This window comes from Halichoerus grypus, chromosome 5, assembly GCF_964656455.1.
Source record: "Halichoerus grypus chromosome 5, mHalGry1.hap1.1, whole genome shotgun sequence".
Classification (NCBI taxonomy): Eukaryota; Metazoa; Chordata; class Mammalia; order Carnivora; family Phocidae; genus Halichoerus; species Halichoerus grypus.
Window position 1 is genome coordinate 142,870,916 of NC_135716.1, and position 21,057 is coordinate 142,891,972.

General features: G+C 37.7%; 1 protein-coding gene and 1 pseudogene across 1 annotated transcript in view; one reads left to right on the forward strand and one right to left on the reverse strand.

The window, feature by feature from the left end:
• Positions 1–21,057, forward strand: part of FYB2 (FYN binding protein 2) — a 94,607-nt gene that overhangs the window by 64,405 nt on the left and 9,145 nt on the right. The window contains 6 exon segments of the mRNA XM_078073092.1: positions 2,407–2,521; positions 2,631–2,671; positions 4,421–4,484; positions 5,523–5,621; positions 10,527–10,555; positions 12,169–12,229. Of these exon segments, the coding sequence (XP_077929218.1) occupies positions 2,407–2,521; positions 2,631–2,671; positions 4,421–4,484; positions 5,523–5,621; positions 10,527–10,555; positions 12,169–12,229 (409 nt within the window).
• On the reverse strand, positions 18,752–19,618 carry LOC118554973 (protein mago nashi homolog pseudogene; annotated as a pseudogene).

The window sequence follows — 21,057 nt, forward strand, 5'->3', positions numbered from 1 at the left end:
TATTAAAATTTAAAACATACTAGGATAACTATTAAAAGATAGCACATATTCCTTCCAAACAAATAGAAAACAAAGAAGAATGAAGAGAAGAAATATCAGTCAAGAAAGAGGAAGACGGGGGGGGGGGGAACAGAACATATAAAAAGTATGTAATGAGATAGAAGATGTAAAATTTAATATATCAGTAAACAATATTAATATGCAAAACACTCTAGTTAGAAGACATATGCATTCAAATCATTCAATATTAAAAAATACTGGAGTGCCTTTTATGTGCCTGGCTCTATTCTAGGTGCTGGGGGTATAGCAGTAGACAAAACTGACAAAAATCCCTATGCTCATGGAAGTTGCATTCTGATCAGAGGAGACAGATGGTAAATATATAACAGATAAAATATCCACTCTGTGGAATGCTATGGTAGTAAATGTTATGGGAAAAAATAAAGCAAGGAAAGAGAATCAAGAAAGCAAGAGGAGGTAGTAGGAGTTGCAATTTTAAAGTGTTGATAGGTGACTCCAGAGATGTAAAGTAGATGAGAGCCAAGTGTATCTAGGGTAAGAATGTTCTGGGGAGGGGAGAAGGAATGCAAATATCCTGAGGCAGGAACCTACCAGATGTGGGGGCAGAATAGCAGGGAGGCTGTGTGGCTGGAGCAGGGTGTAGGAGATGAGGTCAGTGACATGACAAGGGCCAGATAGTGTGGGAGCTTCTGTAGACCATTCCAAGAACTTTGGCGTTTCCTCTGACAGATTTTTCAGAATGAGAGGTTTTGAGCACAAGAACAGAATGATCTGATTGTATTTAAAGAATCGTCCTGGCCGAAGTCATGAAAGAAGAAATGCGAAGGGATAAATCAGGGACCTGTTAGGAGCTTGTTGCACTAATGTGAGAGAAATGACTGGAGCTCGGAGGAGCATACGTGGCAGACTTGTTGAGATGCGTTTGGATTCAGGATAGAATTTGGAAGTAGAGGAGGGAGTCAAGGACGTCTTTGTGTTTGGGACCTGAACAACTGAAAGGACATGTTGCCATTTTTTATTGAGATGGAGCCGACTTCAGGAAAAGCAGATTTGCAGAGAGAAAGTGTGAGTTTGGTTTGGAGCATAATGTGTTTAGACAACCAAATAGGAGTGGTGTGAAGGCTGATGGAGTATCTAGAATTCATGAAAAATGTCTAAGTTAGAGATGTAAATTTGGGAGTTGTCTGTGTTTTTAAAAAGAAGCCATAAACTTTTACATATGTTGCAGCCAAAAGGAAGGAGTCAGAAAGGAAAAAAAAATGCCTTGAACTAGGAATTAAGCACCTGGGTGTTCAGCTGTCTGCTTTGTGCTGGAGAAATTTACTGGTAACTCCTTAAGGAAAAGCAGCACTTTATGGCTTAAGGAGCTGACATGCTTGAGACACTTCAGGGTCTACATGCTAACTGACTTCTTATCAGGGGATAAAATCTTGTTGCTTGGTTCATTTAGTTGACACAAGTCAATTTGCTCATTGCTTATTTCTCAGATGTATCACTTCTTCTTTCTGATTAATAGTTCATGTGTGAAAATGGTTCTGAATCACCCATACTCGAAATATTAACCCACGCCAACTGATAAAAATGTGGCAATTTTATGGTTATGACAAGTTTACAGCTCTGTGAAATAAAGCAGCACCTGCAACTCGCTACTTGTGCCAACAATCCCTGTACATTTTTCAACCTGGCACACCCTCTTCTGGCTAATTCCATCACTAAGAAATAAGAAATGTTAACATGCTCAATCAACTTTTCTAAGAAATTTGAAGAAAAAATGCCACAAAACTGGATAAGGTCATCTAGATTTAAAGAGAGAGAAGGGTCTCCTGGGTGGCTCTGTCAGTTGAGCGTGTGACTCTTGGTTTTGACTCAAGTCATGATCTCAGGGTCGTGGGATCAAGCCCTGCATCATTGGACTCTGCACTCAGTGGGGAATCTGCTTGAGATTCTCCCTCCTCCTCTGCCCCTCTACCATGCTCTCTCTCTCTCTCTCTCGCTCAAATAAATAAATAAATCTTTAGGGGAAAAAAAGAAACTCCAGGGCTGTACCCTGGAGGATCTCACCATCTGAGGTCAGAGATTAGAGAACAGCCATCAAAAGAAGAGTTACTGGTCACTAGGCTAGCACTCTTCATAAATACGTATTCATCCTTGCCACCGTCATATAAAAGTTGGTGTTACTATTGTCCCAACTTCAGAGAACCATAACTGAGTCTCTGCAAGGTGAAGTGGGGTGCCAAAGAAGCGTACATACCAAGATTATAACCCAGTTTCAGTGTATGAAATCTGCCTTTCCTATTCTTGCCTCCACTGTCATGGAATGTGTGAATGCATTTATGGTAGCAGTTGATGAGCTATTCTTCAGGACTTTCTCTGTTTTCTTTACAGGTGGGTATGTGGAGGCCTTGGAGGTCACTACAGAAGCGCCAGGCAGGGGGGTCTGTAAGCCTCACTCCATCTCAGAGGAGACCTATGATGATGTTGAGTACCCCGGGAGAGTGGGGTAAGTGCATGTCAGCCCTTCAGCAGTGTGGTGAGACTGCAGATGACTGTGGTGAGACTAAAGGTACAACACAATAAGCTAAGGGTCTTTGCATTATTTCTCCCTGCAGACCACAGTCAGACCTCTCTAACTCATTTGCTTCCGATAATGGTAAGTATAAGAAGACATTTGAAACTGTCGGTAGGAATTGCTGAGTGCTTCTGTGGCTGATAGTGTAAGGTGTCTTTTATCTATATATACTTTTAATAATGCCAATCGGGTGAGGTGATGACAAGCTAGGTGGGAGAAGTGGTCCAGGGTATGTGCTAACAAATACACTTAGAATCATGAAGGTGAAGACGCTAATAATGGGGCTTTTGTGGCAATAAAGCAACTTCACTGTGAAATGTCCTCCTTCCTGACTGCTTCACAAGGCAGGTCTGGTTAAAGGAATGGTTTTTTTTTTTAATTCAAATTTTGTTAGTTAATATACAGGGCAATATTGGTTTCAGGGATAGGATTTGGTGGTCCACCACTTACATACAACACCCAGTGCTCATCACAAGTGCCCTCCTTAATCCCCATCACCCTTCCAGCCCTTCCCACACCCACCTCCCTCCATTAACCCTCAGTTTGTTCTCTATCATGAAGAGTCACGTAGGGCTTGTTTCCCTCTCTCCTTTGTTTCTTTTCTCCTTCCCATATGTTCATCTGTTTTCTTTCTTAAGTTACAGGAATGTTGTTTACTTAACACTCAATCATGGTTTCCCAATACTTTTAAGATCAACTCTTACATGGTCTAGAGCCTTGAGTGGTTTGCCTCTACCTGCTACTGAGGACTTTTCACACCATACTTAGTCTTCATCCTTGAGATCCATTCATGCCTACCGCCTTTTAGCTTCTCTGACTTGCCAAGCTCCACCACAGGGTGTTCTCATGTGCTCCTTCTTCTTTTTGGAGTGCTCTTCCCTCCCCTGGGCCCCTTTGCCTACGTGACTCTTAATGTTTCCTCTGATCCCAACTCCTTCATTATTGCCCCAGGGAATATTCCCCTTGGTGTACAGTCTCATCAATATCCTAGTGCCATGGCTCTCCCTCTCAGCACTTTACAGTTATAATTTTATATGTATGTGATTCTTCCATTAATAACTGTCTTCCCTCCTAGACTGTTACTTTCTTTATGCTTGCTATTTTTCCTAGCCCCTAGCATAATGCCAGGAACATGTGAGACACACCAAAACTATTTATTGAATGTGCATGGATAAAGAAGTAATAGAGGAGGGATAATCAAATGCTGCTCTGGTTGCTTTTGTCTTCCTTAGAATGTCAGAATTTTAGATGGTGAAACAACCTTAGAGATCATGAAATCTAGTATGCCATTATGGAAAGGAACTAAGGCATGGAGAAATTAAGTGACTCTCCTAAACTCACTGTGCGTGAGTCACATTTTAAACTTGAAAATCCTCCATTGCAGGGTAGCCTCAAAGTGTATCTGTATACTTTAAGCTCATGTGTTGGGCTAGGCTAAAGCCATGCTATCAAGGGAAAGATTATTCAGGATGCTTTGGTTCTCCATTATTGCCCCAGCATTCAGCACAGTGTGTGATGTTTAGTAGACTCTGAATGTTATATATGAAATATGCAAAGGATGAGGGTAGAAGGATGGAATCTGTTAATAAACCAGCTTTCTTCTACTACATCAGATCAGACTTGGAATTGGATGGAAGCAAATATGAATTTTCACTTTGTATATACTTTTATAGAGGTTTAATTATTTTTACCATATGCTTATTAAAAAAAAAATTGTGCTTGACATCAAATTGTACCTAGCACCTGATAGGTATCCAGTAATTTCTTATGAAATATGAATCTGAACTACTGTCATTATAATAAATGAAAATAGTTTTTTTTTAATTTCAGAAGAAAATAGTGAAGAAGCATATGAAGAGGTCTATAAAACAAAGAGCAACTACCCAAAGATAGAGTGAGTTTCTCTCTTTCTCAGCTTTGTAGCTAATGGTACTTTCCTGTTAGTGTAGGAAAACCAGAGTTGAAGAAACAATCCCCTTCCCTTGACCCTATCATCCTTAGGGAGGATTTGCATCAAGAGTAGAGATAAGATATTTTAATACTACACTGTGATGAATAAGAGACTTGTGATTGTATACAATCATATGCTATAATTTTTAATTATATTGCTTCCTCTTTTGAGAAAGTGTCCACCTCTCAAAGTAGAGGGCCTTAATATTGTGTTAGGAAATAAGTGAGAAAGGAGAAGTAAGTATCAGTAAAACTTGCTTCAGTTCTATCATAGCATTTCCAGGAAGAAATCAATGGTTATGACTTAACCTATGTCTTTGCAAGTTAATGAGACTGTCTCTGGGATTTGGGCTTAATTTAATATCTAAGAATTCCATGTTATCAGGAACATTTGTTCAAATGGGCATTATTCATCAAGTTTAGTTATTATGGCACATTGTGGAAATGAAACAGCAGTGGTCAAAAGCAAGAAGGTTTAGGGTTGAAGGGAAGGGTAGGGATCCATACTGGGTGGGATGGTGTGGGTGTATCATTCCCTCTCCCTACCTCCTAAAAAACCTGAGAGCATATTTGGAAGAATTGTAATTCTTAACTGGGCAGTAAATGTACCACCATTGTTGTGACATCATTCAATAAATTAAGTCAGTGATGTAGATTTCAGGAGCCAGGAATTTCAAAACATTTTTCCAGTATAGTTTATAAACTATGCTTCCCAAAGTCACCTTCTCTAAAAGGAAGACCTTGCTTCGTATCCTCAAAATAGAGACCATTTGGGCGGATGAACGTTTGTATTGAAGTATAATCCCCTTCATAGCTGACTGGTGTGTGTTATTTCATATTGGTACCTCAACAAAGAAGAGTATAGATGTCGATAAGGCATTTCCTGTCTCTTCCCGGAGTGAGATGTGTTCTGGAATGAGCCTCGTCCATCTCCAGTACTCTCTGAAATGCCATGTTATTTATATCCTCTGATTCCTCTTAGTTTAGATGGAAAAGAAGCACTTAAAAGACTGCGGAAATTCTTCAAGAAAGAAAAGGATAGGTTTAAAATGAAGAAAAACAAGTTGAAAGAAAACATAAGGTAAAAAGTCTTTCTTACTTTTTCTTTCCAGGAGAGGCCTAGCGTGCTAACCTGGTAGTTTTACATCGTATTCTCAGAAACAGTGCAGGGGATATCTGAAGCTAAAACCAAAGGCCCTGGTTAACACCTGCCTCCTCCTTTCCAATTTGTGAGTGAACCATACCCACAGATACTAATAAGACAGTGACAATATCCCTTTTGGAAAAAAAAAAATTGATGATAAAGGGCTGTAAACAAGGGTAGAAGGAAAGTCTTAAGCAAAGTCTAGAAAGGAAATTTTTCCTCATCACCTTTGGCATATATTCCTATTATCACTAACTATTATATTATTAATTGTATCCTTTTATGCTTTCTTAGCCCTACAAGTTCCAGTGGTTTTAGTTGTCTACATTTTGTATTCTAATTTGCCTCTCTGGAGTGAGGCAGTGTGTAGAGAGGGGAGATGAACTTTCAGCTGGGTGGTTCATATATCTCAAGGTCTTAGACCTCGAGAGGACCCTCTCCTTCCCAGCTAATTACCGGTGTTTGAGAAAGTTACAGATTTACTAGCAGTAGAGATGGGAGGCCTGAATTCTGGGTTCTAGTTTCAGCTCTGCAATTTATTCACTGTGCAGTTGGGGGCAAATCATGATCCAGCCCACGTTTCCTCTTGCATACAAGGGAGATTCAGAGGTACTTCTCTAATATGTAGAAATGGATAGATCTGTTTTAAGAGGCAAGGGATGGTAAAATAATTTCCCCAGGGTCATCAGGTATAGTGGCGTGGAATTGTTACTCTACCTTGAAGTTCTTGTCAATCATAAAACCTCAAAGTTATGTGATATTAAGTCCAATTGTCTGCTGGGTCTAGATCTACCAAGAGATCCAACAGAACATGGGGTTCATAAATTATAGTCCTGACCATGGAAGTAGAGCTGCAGTGGTCAATAAGACCTATGCACAAAGGCATTGTCTGGGCCTAGCAGGTTAGATGCTTCTGACAAAAAATTATGACGCCTGTGGTCCCTTAGAAATTTGATCCACATGAGGGGCACCTGGATGGTGCAGTCAGTTAAGTGTCCCACTCTTTATTTTTAATAATTTTTTTAAGATTTTATTTATTTGAGAGAGAGAATGAGAGAGAGAGCACGAGAGAGGGGAGGGTCAGAGGGAGAAGCAGATTCCCCGCTGAGCAGGGAGCCCGATATGGGACTCGATCCTGGAACTCCGGGATCATGATCCGAGCTGAAGGCAGTCACTTAACCGACTGAGCCACCCAGGCGCCCCTAAGTGTCCCACTCTTGGTTTCAGCTCAGGTCATGATCTTGGGGTCGTGGGATCAAGGCCCACATTGGGCTTTGCACTTGCCATGGAGTCTGCTTGGGACTCTCTCTCCCTCTGCCCCCTACCACTCATGCTCTCTCTAAAATAAATAAATAAATATTTTTAAAAAATTGATCTAGGCGAGAATGCAGATATTTTTAAATGCAAATGCAAATCTGCTTTCCTTTTTCTTAGAACTATTCAGTGACTTCTTACAACCTTTAGAACGAATATCCAGTCCCTTCCTATGACAAGTAAATACTTTATGGCAGCTGCCTTCTTACATGTCCAGTTTTTTCTTGTTTGTTTATCTCTGATTTCCACTCTCTACTATGCCATATAAATACCTCCACAGATCTAACTCTGCCATCGTACTGCATGCCTCTTCACTTTAATCAGGACATTCCCTTGGTCTTGAATGCATCTGTCCTCCTCCAACCTCCTTTGATTATCAAAAATGGTCAAATAGTATCCCTTCTGGGACATCTTCCCAGAACCTCTCTACCCAAACCTGGATCACCTGTCTCTCCTGTGTATCTCCCTAATATCCGGAGCATGTCTTATAACATCTCCTGAGAAACCCTTTTTCTTAGAGTCAGAGAGTCTCAGGGTAACAAGAGAAATCCATATTATCTAGTCCAACCCAGTACACAAGCTTCTCTGCAAACTTCCTAACAAGCCAAATACCTGTGCATGCATGCCTCTATAAAAGAGGAGTTACCACCTGCAGAGAAAGATGTTTCATCTTTAGGGAAGTCTAGTAAGATTTTTTCCCATAAATGTTGGCAAAATCTGCCTCTCCGCCTTAATTTTTCATTTAATAACATGTAGATATAACAAGACAGGACAGAATTTTATTATCTTCTGTTGAGCCTTTTGATTGAGGGCTCCTCTCTTGAACACCAACTCCTAGTTGATTACTTTCCCTTCAGAGGGAAGTTGCAACCATGGTAATGTGACATTTAAAAAGAGTAAGGCTCTTCCAAAAACAAAATGAAACAAAACAAAAACAGAATAAGGCTCTTCACCCTCTCTTTGTCTCAGACACACACACTGCCTATTAGGATAGTCATTCAGTGGCTTGATTTAGGTATAAATAAGTCAAGAATTAAATGCCACCAGCCCTAGCTATGCTATGAATTTTACATTGGAATTAGATGTTAAACCTGTTCTCACTCCCTCTATTCCAGATGCACTGACTTCCTTGCTTTTCTTTAAAGGACCACGCACACCTCTGCCTGAAGGTCTCTGTATTTGCTCTTCCCTTTCCTAGAATACTCTTACTCAGATAACTGCATGGCTCACTCCCTCACTCCCTTCAGGATTCTACTCAAGTCACCTTACCAGTAAACCCTTCCCTGACCATCTTCTGAAAAATGGCAAGCCAACCTTCACCTTCAGCTCTCCTGCCCCCTTATCTTGCTCTACTTTTTTCAATTGTACTTAACTCCTCGCATGACAGAACATAAATTTCCTTGTTTTGTCTGCTTCACCCTACTAGAATCCATGAAGGCAGGGATATTGACTGTTTTGTCCATTGCTGTATCTCCAACATAAAGAACCATGCCTGGGACATGATAGGTACTCAATAAAAGGCTATTGAATGAATAAATGACCTAGAGGAAGGAAATATCATTCTAGATCTTTTAAAAAGATTTTATTTATTTATTTGACAAAGAGACACAGTGAGAGAGGGAACACAAGCAGGGGGTAGTGGGAGAGAGAGAAGCAGGCTTCCCGTGGAGCAGGGAGCCTGATGCGGGGCTTGATCCCAGGACCCTGGGATCATGACTTGAGCCGAAGGCAGACGCTTAACAACTGAGCCACTCAGGCACCCCTCATTCTAGATTTTTTGTAGCCTCAATTTCTAGGTTTAAATAGGAGCTACCACCACCCTGGCCCACTTAAAATAGAGGAAGGGAATTGGTATTAGGAAAGGCTTTTTTGAGCCAGGAGCCCTTGAGTGGAGAGGCCAAGGATGCGGCACTGGGGACAGGGAGGGTGAAGTGCTTCACATGTGTTCTCTCTGCAATCTTCACAATAACCCCATGAGATAGAAACTCTTTTCTCCATTTCCCAGATGAAAAATTAAGGCTTTGAGAAGTTATGTGACTTGCACAGGGTAAGTGGGTAAATGGCAGAACTAAGAGTCAGATTCAGCTCTCTCTGACTCCAGGGACCAGGTACCGCTTCTCCTCTATTCTGACAGCACCCAGTCTGGTCATACAGTTACTGACAGCAGGGACCAGTGAGCATCCTTAGCTCCTCTGCCAGGCACATCCACTTAGGTACACCCCATCCAGCTCTAATACTCACCCTACAAGATAGAGCTGGTATTCACTTTAGAAATGAAGAAACCAAGGCTTGCATAAGGGTTAGCTGATTTTTCCCAAAAGTGCTGTTTCTTTGGACAATCCTGTATTATGTTCTTATCACACAGTGTTGTACTAATTTACTTTTGGTCTCCCTCATTAAATGCTAAGCTACTTCGGGGTAGAAACTTTGATCATTTTGTATGCCCAGCACATGGGCCTGGCCCATGGTCAGTGTCCCCCTAATACCTGTAGGACTGAACTTAAATTGTTTAAAATACATGAATTTTTTTTTCTACCACATCATACTTCCTTCCATCTCCTTAACTGTGTAACCAAACAGTCTACCTGGGCCAAATGTCCTCTCCCACTTAGCAATCTGCTATCTTCCATTTCCCCCTGGTCTGGAGCCCTGCTCTCAGGATATCCTTTTGGCTTAACCATATACATAGCCAGGGTCCTGTGTCTGCAGAGGGTAGTTCTCTCTCACCATATTTATCCCACAATGGATATCCAGGTGCACCTCAAAGATATCATGGGTTGGGTTCCAGACCACTACAACAAAGCAAATGTTATAATAAATTGAATCAAATTTTTTGGTTTCCCAGTTCAAATAAAAGTTATATTTACACTATAGTGTGGTCTATTAAGTGTGAACCATGTCTAAAAAATGTACACACCTTAATTAAAAGATAATCTATTGCTAAAAGATGCTATCCATCATCTGAGCTTTAGTGAGTCATAATCACTGACCACAGATCACCATAACAAATATAGTGAAAAAGTTTGAAATATTGTGAGAATTACCAAAATGTAACAGAGACACAAAGTAAGAAAATGCTGTTGGAAAAATAGTGCTGATAGATTTGCTTGATGTAGGGTTATCATAAACCTTCCACTTATAAAAAACCACAGTATGTATGAAGTGCAATAAAACCAAGGGCAATAAAATGAGGCATGCCTGTATTTGGTGAGCATCTTGGAAGGTTAGAAGGCAGAAACAGGATCTTGTGGATGGACAAAGGCAGAGCCTGAGGTTGTCTAGTTAGGAAAGGGGGAGTGGATAATGGGTGGTCCCTGGAGATACATAAGCTCATTTTTAAATGGTGGTATGGAAGCGAGGAGAAGGTTAATCAGAACGAACCTGTAGGAAAGGTTTGCTTCACATCTTTGCCTAGACACACGTGCATCCAGAAACCTAGTCATCAATATGTTATTTGAGATGGATCAACTAATCTCTCTGAACCTGGCTTTTTTCCGTAACCCTTTTGTGTCTTTTGTCAATCTACAGTGCATTTTCAATTTCGATGCCTGATTTAGGTAAGTGACATTCGCTAATTGCTGGTACAAAACTACTCAGCATTAGCATATTCAGGGGCATGGACAGAGAAGTAGTAATCCTTTCTTCATTCCACATTTAATGAAAAATTGATACATAAAAATCAAAGAAGACATTTTACAAAACAATATTACTTTGGGGAAGATGAGTAACATTTCTTAAATACCCACTGTATACCAGGCCTCTTAAAATCCCCGAAAAATAGGTATAATCTTTTTAGGGAGGCTCTAGGACCCACATCCGTACTTTAGTGATCTGGGATTTGTACTCAAGTCTCTCTGATTACAAAGCTTGTGCATTTTACATTATACCACACAGCCTCTTGATGGATTTGACAGCCAAATCACCCTAATTAATACATAATAAGTTGGACAGGATCACGTTGCAGTACACATACTATTTGCATCAAGGATAGGTCATTGGAATATTCGTTGCTATAAAAACAATAGTGCAGAAATTAGCATATTGCCTGATATATAGTATGATCACAATACATGTTCAGTAAGTTGAATCTGTCAATAAAAGAGGGCTGTGTTGTTTGTTGGTTTTTGTTTCTGAGCTCTAGCCATGATGGTACTTTGAGTTCACTCTGAATAGGCAAATCAAATGTATATTATATTCCAGAAATATGAGTTTGCTGCACTAAACAAATGAAGGTTATATAAAAAACCTGGTAAAATCATAGGTCTCCCAAAATTCCCTTGGTCCATATAAAAATCTAAAAAGCCAACTTAGAATAGGCATGCATTGTACTCCCACCCAAATTTATGAACAATCAAATATGAATTTTGAATAATTATACCAGAAGGTCTCAAACTCACTCAAGTGGTGAATCACTTAAACATTATGGAATTCTGGGACACCTGGGTAGCTTAGTCAGTTAAGTGTCTGACTCTTGATTTCAGCTCAGGTCATGATCTCAGGGTTGTGAGATAGAGTCCCGTGTTGGGTTCCACAACTGGGTGTGGAACCTGCTTAAGATTCTCTCTGTCTCTCTTCCTCTACCCTACCCCACCTCTTTAAAAAAAATTATGGAATTCTATGTTGAGCCCCAGGAATGTGAATATCCTAAACTGAAAATGTCTAATTATGATTATGCACTAAGATTCAATTTTATGCAAGATTATTATAGAAGAGCAGTTGCCTATGGTTTGAAATAAAAATAATGGAAGAAAAATCAACATGAATATTCTACTTAAACTGTCTTTTTCCCAGGAATTAGGAAAAGCCCTCTTACTATTCTAGAAGTGGAATATCTTTGTCCAGTTCCAAGATGATGGGAACCTACTCTAAAAATGATCCTTTCAGCAACTCATATTTTCTGATAATCTGCACGAAATTAAATTGATATAAATATATATGTCTGTGTTTGAGATACTAGGGCATGCCACTATTTTTTTAATCTCTCATTTAAATTTCTTCCCAAATCGAGATTCTTTGTTCTTTGATCCTTCTAGCCTATCTATATTCTATGATCAGATCTATGAACAGATGTGGGGATGCACCTGGATAATTGGGTATTGTGGATAATTTGGAAAGCAAGGGATTGTATAAACCATACCTAATGACTATTTTGATCCTGTCTTGAACCCAGAACTTAGGTCTCAGGAAGTTATTGTCTATGATAATGTGGACATAAATGAAAAAGAGTCAAGGTAAGTCATTTTACCTCATTTGTTATCTCTACTGATATGCAACCCATTTTCTGATGCTTTGTTAAATATGGTCAGAGGGCCACCTTTTTACAGCCTTAGAGATTGGATGAAAAGTCAGCTTGTGATACAACATAGACAGTTAGTAGTCTGAGTCACTTAACAGTAGTAGGTGATTCAGAAGTTACTGGAGCTTTTCAATCTGTTTCATATCTTTGAATCTAGAGAGTTGAAACTCATTTCAATGCAACACACCTTTATTTAATAACCTCTTATGAACAAGGCAACCTGGAGGATAGCAAGCACTGTATGACAGAACAGTCTGTTCTCAAAGATGAAATAACTGTAATATATCAAGAAACTATCCTGAAACTCGATGCCCCCTCTCTAGCTATTTGTTATCTATCCTTTCTCTCTCAACTAGATGACTAAAAATAAAGGTCCCCTCTGCTCCTTTTTGATTCACTTAGGGTTCCAAATTTTTGCACTTATAAACACTATTGCTATAAATATTCTTACTCATCTCTTCTGTGAATATGTCCAAGAATTTTTCTAGGAGATACTTAAGGGAAGGGAAATGCAAATTATGTAGGGAATGCAAATTTATAAGAAAACTGCCAACTTGTTTTTCAACGTGGTTGTACCAATTTACACCCTTCCCAGCCATTTCTAAGGGGAATATTGATCCACCTTCTCACCAACATTTAGCACAGAGGAAATTCTTAATTTTCACCAATTTAGTGGGTATAAAATACTCAGTGTTGAGCCCCTTTTAATATGTTTATTCACCATTCATATCTTTCCCTCTATAGAAGGCCTGTTGATACTTTTTTCCTATTTTCCTATTGGATTGATGGTCTTTTTCTTATTTATTTATAGATTTTTTTAATGTATTCTAGATACCATTCCTTTGTCAGTTACATATGTTGCAGACACCTTCTCCTACATGTAACTTGACTTTGCGATGTTCTTCCTAGTCTTCTAATGAATAGAAATTCTTAAGTTTAATGTATTTATCAATTGATTGTTGCTTTTTATATCTTTTAAAGAAATATTTATCCCAAGATCATATGATATCCTCCCATATTTTCTTCTAAAACTGCTAGTTTTTGCCTTTTACATTTAAACCTTAGACCTATCTAGAATTCATTTTTGTGTTTTGGTACTATAATGAAGTAGCTAGCAATCCAATTAAATTTTTTACCATATGGATAAATGTCCTGCATGATTAATTGAATAGTCCCACCTTTCCCCATGGAGGTACAATGCCATCTTTGTCATACCAAGTTTCCCTATGTCTGAAATCTGTGTCCATGCTCCCTTTTCCATTGTCCTTTTCATCTTAATTGCAGGGTGCTCTGAAAAAGTAATATTAGTAAGTACTAAAGTAGTAAGATATAAAAGTACTAATAAGATATTAGTTCACTGAGAGAGTAGTTGATATCAGTGCCTTAACATGTTCTAAGACATGATTTATGCCTAGTGTGTGGTCAATTTTCGTAAATGTTCTTTGTGCAGTTTAGAAAAATATGACTTCTCTAATTGTTTGGTACGACAATCAACTTATGTTCTTTAAATCATTCTCTTGTTAAAAATCTATAGATTTGTGAATTTTTAGATGTTTTACCCATCAATATTTGAAAGAAATGGGTTGAAATCTTACATAAACATGGTAGATGAGTCAGTTTCTCCCCAAACTTGGCTAGTTTGCATGTCACAGCTTGGTAGGTAGGTATTAGATTGAGGAGAAGCCAAAACAGCTCTAGATTATGGTCGCTGGATATTCCAGACCTCTACTTTTCATTTCCTTTTGTTCATTAGACTGTCTCCTAGAGAGTTAGCAAGGGAAGGAAGAAGAGGGGGATCTTGAAGGACACTGGTACAACTTCTATAGCATGGCACCCATGGGACTTGTAGCATATCCTCTTACTTCTCTGAACCTTAGTTTCTTAACCTATGATTTGGTAATAAAAATCCTCATCCTGGCCAGATTTATTAAGCTCCCTAATTAGATCCCTAGAAAACTAATATTAGTTGACAAAGGGGCAAAGAGTTGGCCAGAATGTTCACATGGCTAGTATGGGTCTAAATTGGTATGATCTCTCTGAAAGTATAATTTGGCAGTATGTATCCAAAATACCCACACCATTTACTTAACCCAGCAATTCCCAGCTCAAGCAATGGGCTCTGGTGAAAAAGGAAACATAAAAAAATTTCATGCATAAAAATGTGTATCTCAGGGTATTTATAAAAAGATGTTTAAAACCACCCACCCAAACATCAAAACATATAGTAATCTGCTAATTATATTATAGTACTCAACATGACCTTTTAAATATATGTTAAATAGATGCTAAAGAATTTCCAGTGGCATGGAGAAGTGCTTACACTATAATGACAATAGAAAAATAGCAGAATGCAAATTTATATGTATAGTATGATCTCAATTCAGTTTTTAAAAGTGCTTGGAAAGATGTTTTGAAGGAAACTTAGATGTCTTTGAGAGGTCAGATTATGCTTAATTTGTCTCTTCTCTACTTCTTCCAACTTTTTAAATACTCGAATTGTTTCAATGCTTGCTGTAAAAACTAAATTAGTTAATATATAAAATGCCAGCATAAAACTTGACACACAGGTGCTCAAAAAGTATTAGTTCCTTTTATAATACCTTTTCCCCTCCCTGCATCATTTTCTTTTTTTAAATGATCTTAGTTAAAAAAATTTTATTACTGAGAATTCTAAACAGAAAAATCAATAGAATCTTATAATGAACCCTTATATACCCAATACCCAGCTTTAAAAATTACTAGTTTGTGACCAAACTTGTTTACACTGTCACCTACCTCCCCATCTCCAGTATTTTTAAAATAAACATACAGTATTATATTAGTTTCAGATGTACAATATAGTGATTCAACAATTCTATACATTAATCATGATAAGTGTACTCTTAATCCCCTTCACCATTTCACCCATTCCCCCCACCCACCTCCCCTCTGGTAACCACCAGTTTGTTCTCTATAGTTAAAAGTATTTTTTGCTTTGTCTTTTTTGTTGTTGTTCATTTGTTTTGTTTCTTAAAATTCCACTTGAGTAAAATCATAAGGTATTTGTCCTTCTCTGACTTATTTCACTTAGCATTATACTCCTTATACCCATCCATGCTGTTGCAAATGGCAAGATTTCATTATTTTTTATGGCTAATATTCCATTGTGTTTATGTGTGTGTATACACCACTTCTTTTCTGTTATTGTTATATACCACTTCTTTACCCGTTCATCTATTGATCGACACTTGGGCTGCTTCCATATCTTGGCTATTGTAAATAATGCTGCAATAAACACAGGGGTGCATATATCTTTTTTGAGTTAGTGTTTTCAATTTGGAGGGTAAATACCCAGTAGTGGAATTATTGGATCATATGGTAGTTCTATTTTTAACTTTTTGAGGACTCTCCATATTGCTTTCCACAGTGGCTGCAGCAGTTTATATTCCCACCAGTAGTGCATGAGGGTCCTTTTTCTCCACATCATGACAAATACTTGTTTCTTGTGTTTTTTATTTTAGCCATTCTGACAGGTGTGAGGTGGTATTTCATTGTGGTTTTGGTTTGCATTTCCCTGATGATGAATGATGTTGAGAATCTTTTTATCTGTCAGTATGTCTTCTTTGGAAAACTGTTCATGTCTTCTGCCCATTTTTTAATTGGATTATTTGGATTTTTTCGTGTTGAAGTATATGAATTCTTCATATATTTTGGATACTAACCCTTTATCAGTTATGTCATTTACAAATATCTTCTCCCATTTAGTAGGTTGCCTTTTGGTTTTGTTGTTTCCTTTGCTATGCACAAGCTTTTAATTTTTATGTAGTCCTAGTAGTTTATTTTTGCTTTTATTTCCCTTGCTTCAGGAGACATAACTAGAAAAATGTTACTAGGGCCAATGTCAGAGAAATTATTGCCTGGGCTTTCTTCTAGAATTGTTATGGTTTCAGGTCTCACATTTATGTCCTTAATCTATTTTGAGTTTTTGTGTGTAGTATAAGAAAGTGGTCGTTTCATTCTTTTGCATATTGCTATCCGGTTTTCCCAACACCATTTGTTAAATACACGTTTTCCCATTGCATATTCTTGCTTCCTTGTCAAAGATTAATTGACCATATAATTGTGAGTGTATTTCTGGATTTCCTATTCTGTTCCATTGATCTGTGTGTCTTTTTGTGCCACTACCATACTGTTTTGATTCCTATAGCTTTGTAGTATATCTTGAAATCTGAGATTGTGATACCTCCAGTTTGTTTATCTATTTAAAGATTGCTTTGCCTATTCAGGGTCTTTTGTGGTTCCATACAAAGTTTAGGATTGTCTGTTCTAGTTCTGTGAAAAATGCTGTTGCTATTTTGATAGGGATTACATTAAATTTCTAAATTTCTTTGGGTAGTATGGATATTTTAACTATATTGGTTATGCCAATCCCTGAGCATGGAATACCTTTCCATTTGGTTGTGTCATTTTCAATTTCTTTAATCGGTGTTTTGTAGATCTCAGATTATAGGTCTTTCATCTCCTTGGTTAAGTTTATTCCTAGATATTTTATTATTTTTGTGCAATTATAAATGGGATTGCTTTCTTAATTTCTCTTTCTGCTGGTTCATTATTGGTGTATAGAGATGCAACAGATTTCTTTATATTGATTTTTGTATTCTGCAATCTTACTGAATTCATTTATCAGTTCTGGGAGTTTTTTTGGTGGAGTCTTTTGGGTTTTCTATATAGAGAATCAGATCATCTGCAAATAGTGAAAGTTTTACTTTTTACCAATTTGGATGCTTTTTATTCCTTTTTTCTTCTCTGGTTCTTGTGGCTAGGATTTCCAGTACAATGTTGAATTAAGAGTGGTGAGAGTGGACATATTTGTCTTGTTCCTGATCTTAGGAGGAAAGCTCTCAGTTTTTCACCAGTGAGGATGATGTTCTGGGTTTTTTTCAGTTATGGCCTTTATTATGTTGAGGTATGTTCCCTCTAAACCTAGTTTGTTGAGGGTTTTTATCATGGATGGATGTTGTACTTTGTCAAATGTTTTTTCTGCATCTATTAAAATTATCATATGGTTCTTATCCTTTCTCTTGTTGATGTGACATATCATGTTGATTGATTTGTGAATATTGAACCACACTTGCATCCCATGAACAAATCCCACTTGACCATGGTGAGTGATTTTTTAAATGTATTGTTGGATTCGGTTTGATAATATTTTGTTGAGGATTTTTGCATCTGTGTTCATGAGCAATATTGGCCTGCAGTTCTTTTTGGTAGTGTCTTTATTTGGTTTTGGAATAAGGATAATGCTGGCCTCATAGAATAAATTTAGAAGCTTTCCTTCCTCTTCTATTTTTTGGAATAGCTTGAGAAGAATAAATGTTTGATAGAATTCACCACAGCTATCTCGTCCTGGTCTTCTGTTTGTTGGGAATTTTTTGATTACTGATTCAATTTCATTGCTGGTAATCAATCTGTTCAAATTTTCTATTTCTTCCTGATTCAGGTTTGGTAGGTTATATGTGCCTAGGAATTTATCCATTTCTTTTAGGTTTCCCAATCTGTTGACATGTAAGTTTTCATAATATTCTCTTAAAATCCTTTGAATATCTGTGGTGTCTGTTATTATTTCTCCTCTTTTATTTCTGATTTCTCTTTTTTTATGAGTCTAGTTAGAAGGTCTTATCAATTTTGTTGATCTTTTCATTGATCTGTTCTATTATTTTTAATTTCTATATTGTTTATCTGCTCTATCTTATTTCCTTCCTTCCTTCTACTGGTTTGGGGTTTTCTTTGTTCTTTTTCTAGCTCCTTTAGGTGTAAGGTGGGTCGTTTGAGATTTTTGCTTCTTGAGGTAGGCCTGTGTTGCTATAAACTTCCCTCTTAGAACAGCTTTTGCTGCATCCCAAAGATTTGGGACCGTTGTGTTTTCATTTTCATTTCTCTCCATGTATCTTTTGATTTCCTCTTTGACTTCTTGGTTGACCCATTCATTGTTTAGTAGCATGTTATTTAACCTCCATGTATTTGTGTTCTTTTTAGATTTTTTCTTGTAGTTGATTTCTAGTTTTATAGTGTCATGATCAGGAAAGATGCATGGTATGACTTTGATATTTTTTAGTTTATTGAGACTTGTTTTGTGGCCTAATATGCGACCTATTCCAGAGAATGTTCCATATGCACATGAAAAGAATTGTATTCTGCTGTTTTAGGATGGAATGTTCTGAATGTATCTGCTAAATCCATCTGATCCAGTGTATCATTCAAAGCCACAGTGTCCTTGTTGATTCTATTTAGATGATATGTCCACTGATATAAGTGGGGTGTTAATGTCCCCTACCATTGTATTACTATCAATTACTTCCTTTATGTTTGTTATTAGCTTTTTCATGTATTTGGGTGCTCCCATGTTGGATGTATATTTACAATTGTTATATCTTCTTGTTGAATCATTCCCTTTAAGAGTATATAGTGTCCTTCTTTGTCTCTTGTTACAGTTTTTGTTTTAAAGTCTATTTTTTTCTGATATAAGCCTTGCAACCCTGGCTCTCTTTTCACTTCCATTTGCATGATAAATGCTTTTCCATCCCTTCAAAATATTGCCCTGATATACACAAAAATTTCCCAATAATGGTAATTAAAAACAGGTACTCCCAACCCTTGTGTTCACACCAATTTTCAATCTAGATTGGCTTAATCTTGACATGTAATCCAATAAGACTGAAGACCAAACACTTCAGGTCCTGAACAAGATAATAAAATACTCATAAGCCTTCTGGATCCTTGGATTGATTGACATCAATAAGAGAACCAATTTTTGATGTTGTGAAAGAAATGTGTTCATCTCCAATGACAATTTCAAGCTCCTGCCATCCCGCTCGGTCAGAGGGAGGCCACAAGGCATCATCCTCTTTGGTAATTTCACTGTCATCAATTATTCTCTTCAGTTCCTCCATTACACTTTTATGTACATAAGCCTCTTTTCTGATCATGACATCATTTTTGAAATTGCTGTTGTTGGCATATCTCAATCTCCTGTCGGGTCAGAACTCAAACTCCAGGAACCCATGGCCGAATTTGCCCTTATGACCCACGTAGTAACACAGATAAAAGTCACTCTCCATGGGTTCACAAGGAGGGAACCAAGACTAAACTTTACCAGCAAGCCTTTTTGTTGCTGTTTGTGCCCAACACTGACGTTTACCTGGGCGCCAGGTCTTGCAATTTTATCCATTCCGTCACCCTGTGTCTTTTGATTCGAGTGTTTAGTCCATTTACATTCAAAGTAATTTCTGATTGGTACATATTTATTATCATTTTGTAACTTGTTTTTTGGTTGTTTTTGTAGTTTTTCTCTGTTCTTGCTCTCTTCTCTCACAGTTTGCTGGCTTTATTTAGTGATATACTTAGATTCTCTTTATTCTTTGCAAATCTATTACTGGCTTTTTTTACTTATGGTTACCATTAGGTTTATATATAACACCTTCTGCATATAGCAGTCTATTCTAAGTTGATGGTTGCTTAAGTTTGAACCCATTCTTTATTCCCTCCTCCCATTTTAGGTATATGGTGTCATACCTTACATCCTCTTATTTTGTGAATCCCTTGACTGATTTTTATAGATATTTTTACTGCTTTTGTGCTTCCTATTTTTCTTACTCCTACTTATGGTCTTTCCTTTCCACTCAAAGAATCTCCTTTAATCTTTCTTGTAAAATTGGTTTCATGGTCATGAATTTCTTTAACTTTTATTTGTCTGGGAAATTCTTTATCTTTCCTTCTATTCTGAATGATAGCCTTGCTGGATAGAGTATTCTCAGTGGCAGGGTTTTGGGGGTTTTTTGTTGGTTTGTTGTTGTTGTTATTTTTCTTTCAGCACTTTGAATATATCATCTCATTCTCTTCTGGCCTGCAAAATTTCTGCTGAAAAATCAGCTGATAGCCTTATGTTGTTTCACTTGTATGTAACTTTTTTTTCTCTTGCTGCTTTTAAAATTCTCTCATCACTACTTTTTGCCATTTTAATCAATATGTGTCTTGGTGTGGAACTCCTGGAGTGATTTTGTTGGGAACTTGCTGTACCTCCTGACTCTGAATGTGTTTCCTTTTCCAGATTCCAGAAGTTTATTATTTCTTCAGATAAATTTTCGACCCCCCTTTCTTTCTCTTCCCCTTCTGGGATCCCTATAAAGTGAATGTTAATGCACCTAATGGTGTCATTGAATTCCCTAAGTCTCTTCATTTTTCTTTTTCTCTCTCCTATTCAGCTTAATTGCTTTTCATTACTTTGTCCTTCAGGTCTCTGATCAGTTACTCTGATTCCTCTAGTCAACCCTTTATTCCATCTAGTGTATTTTTTAAAGATTTTATTTATTTATTTGAGAGAGAGAAAGCATGAACCAGGGGAGGGGCAGAGACAGAATCTCAAGTAGACTCCACGCTGAGCACAGAGGCTGAAGTGGGGCTCCATCTCACCACCCATGAGATCATGACCTGAGCCAAAACCCAGAGTCAGACGCTTAACCGACTGAGCCACCCAGGTGCCCCTCCATCTAGTGTATTTTTAATTTCAGTTATTGAGTTCTTCATCTCTGATTTTTTGTTTTATGTCTCTTTGTAAAGGGTCTCACTGATGTCTTCCACTCTTTTCTCAAGACCAGTATCTTTATGACCATTACTTTAAATTCCCTATCATGCATATTACTTATCTTCATTTTGCTTAGGTCTGTTGCTGTGATTTTGTCCTGTTCTTTCATTTTGGACAATTCCTCTGTCTCCTATGTTGTCTAA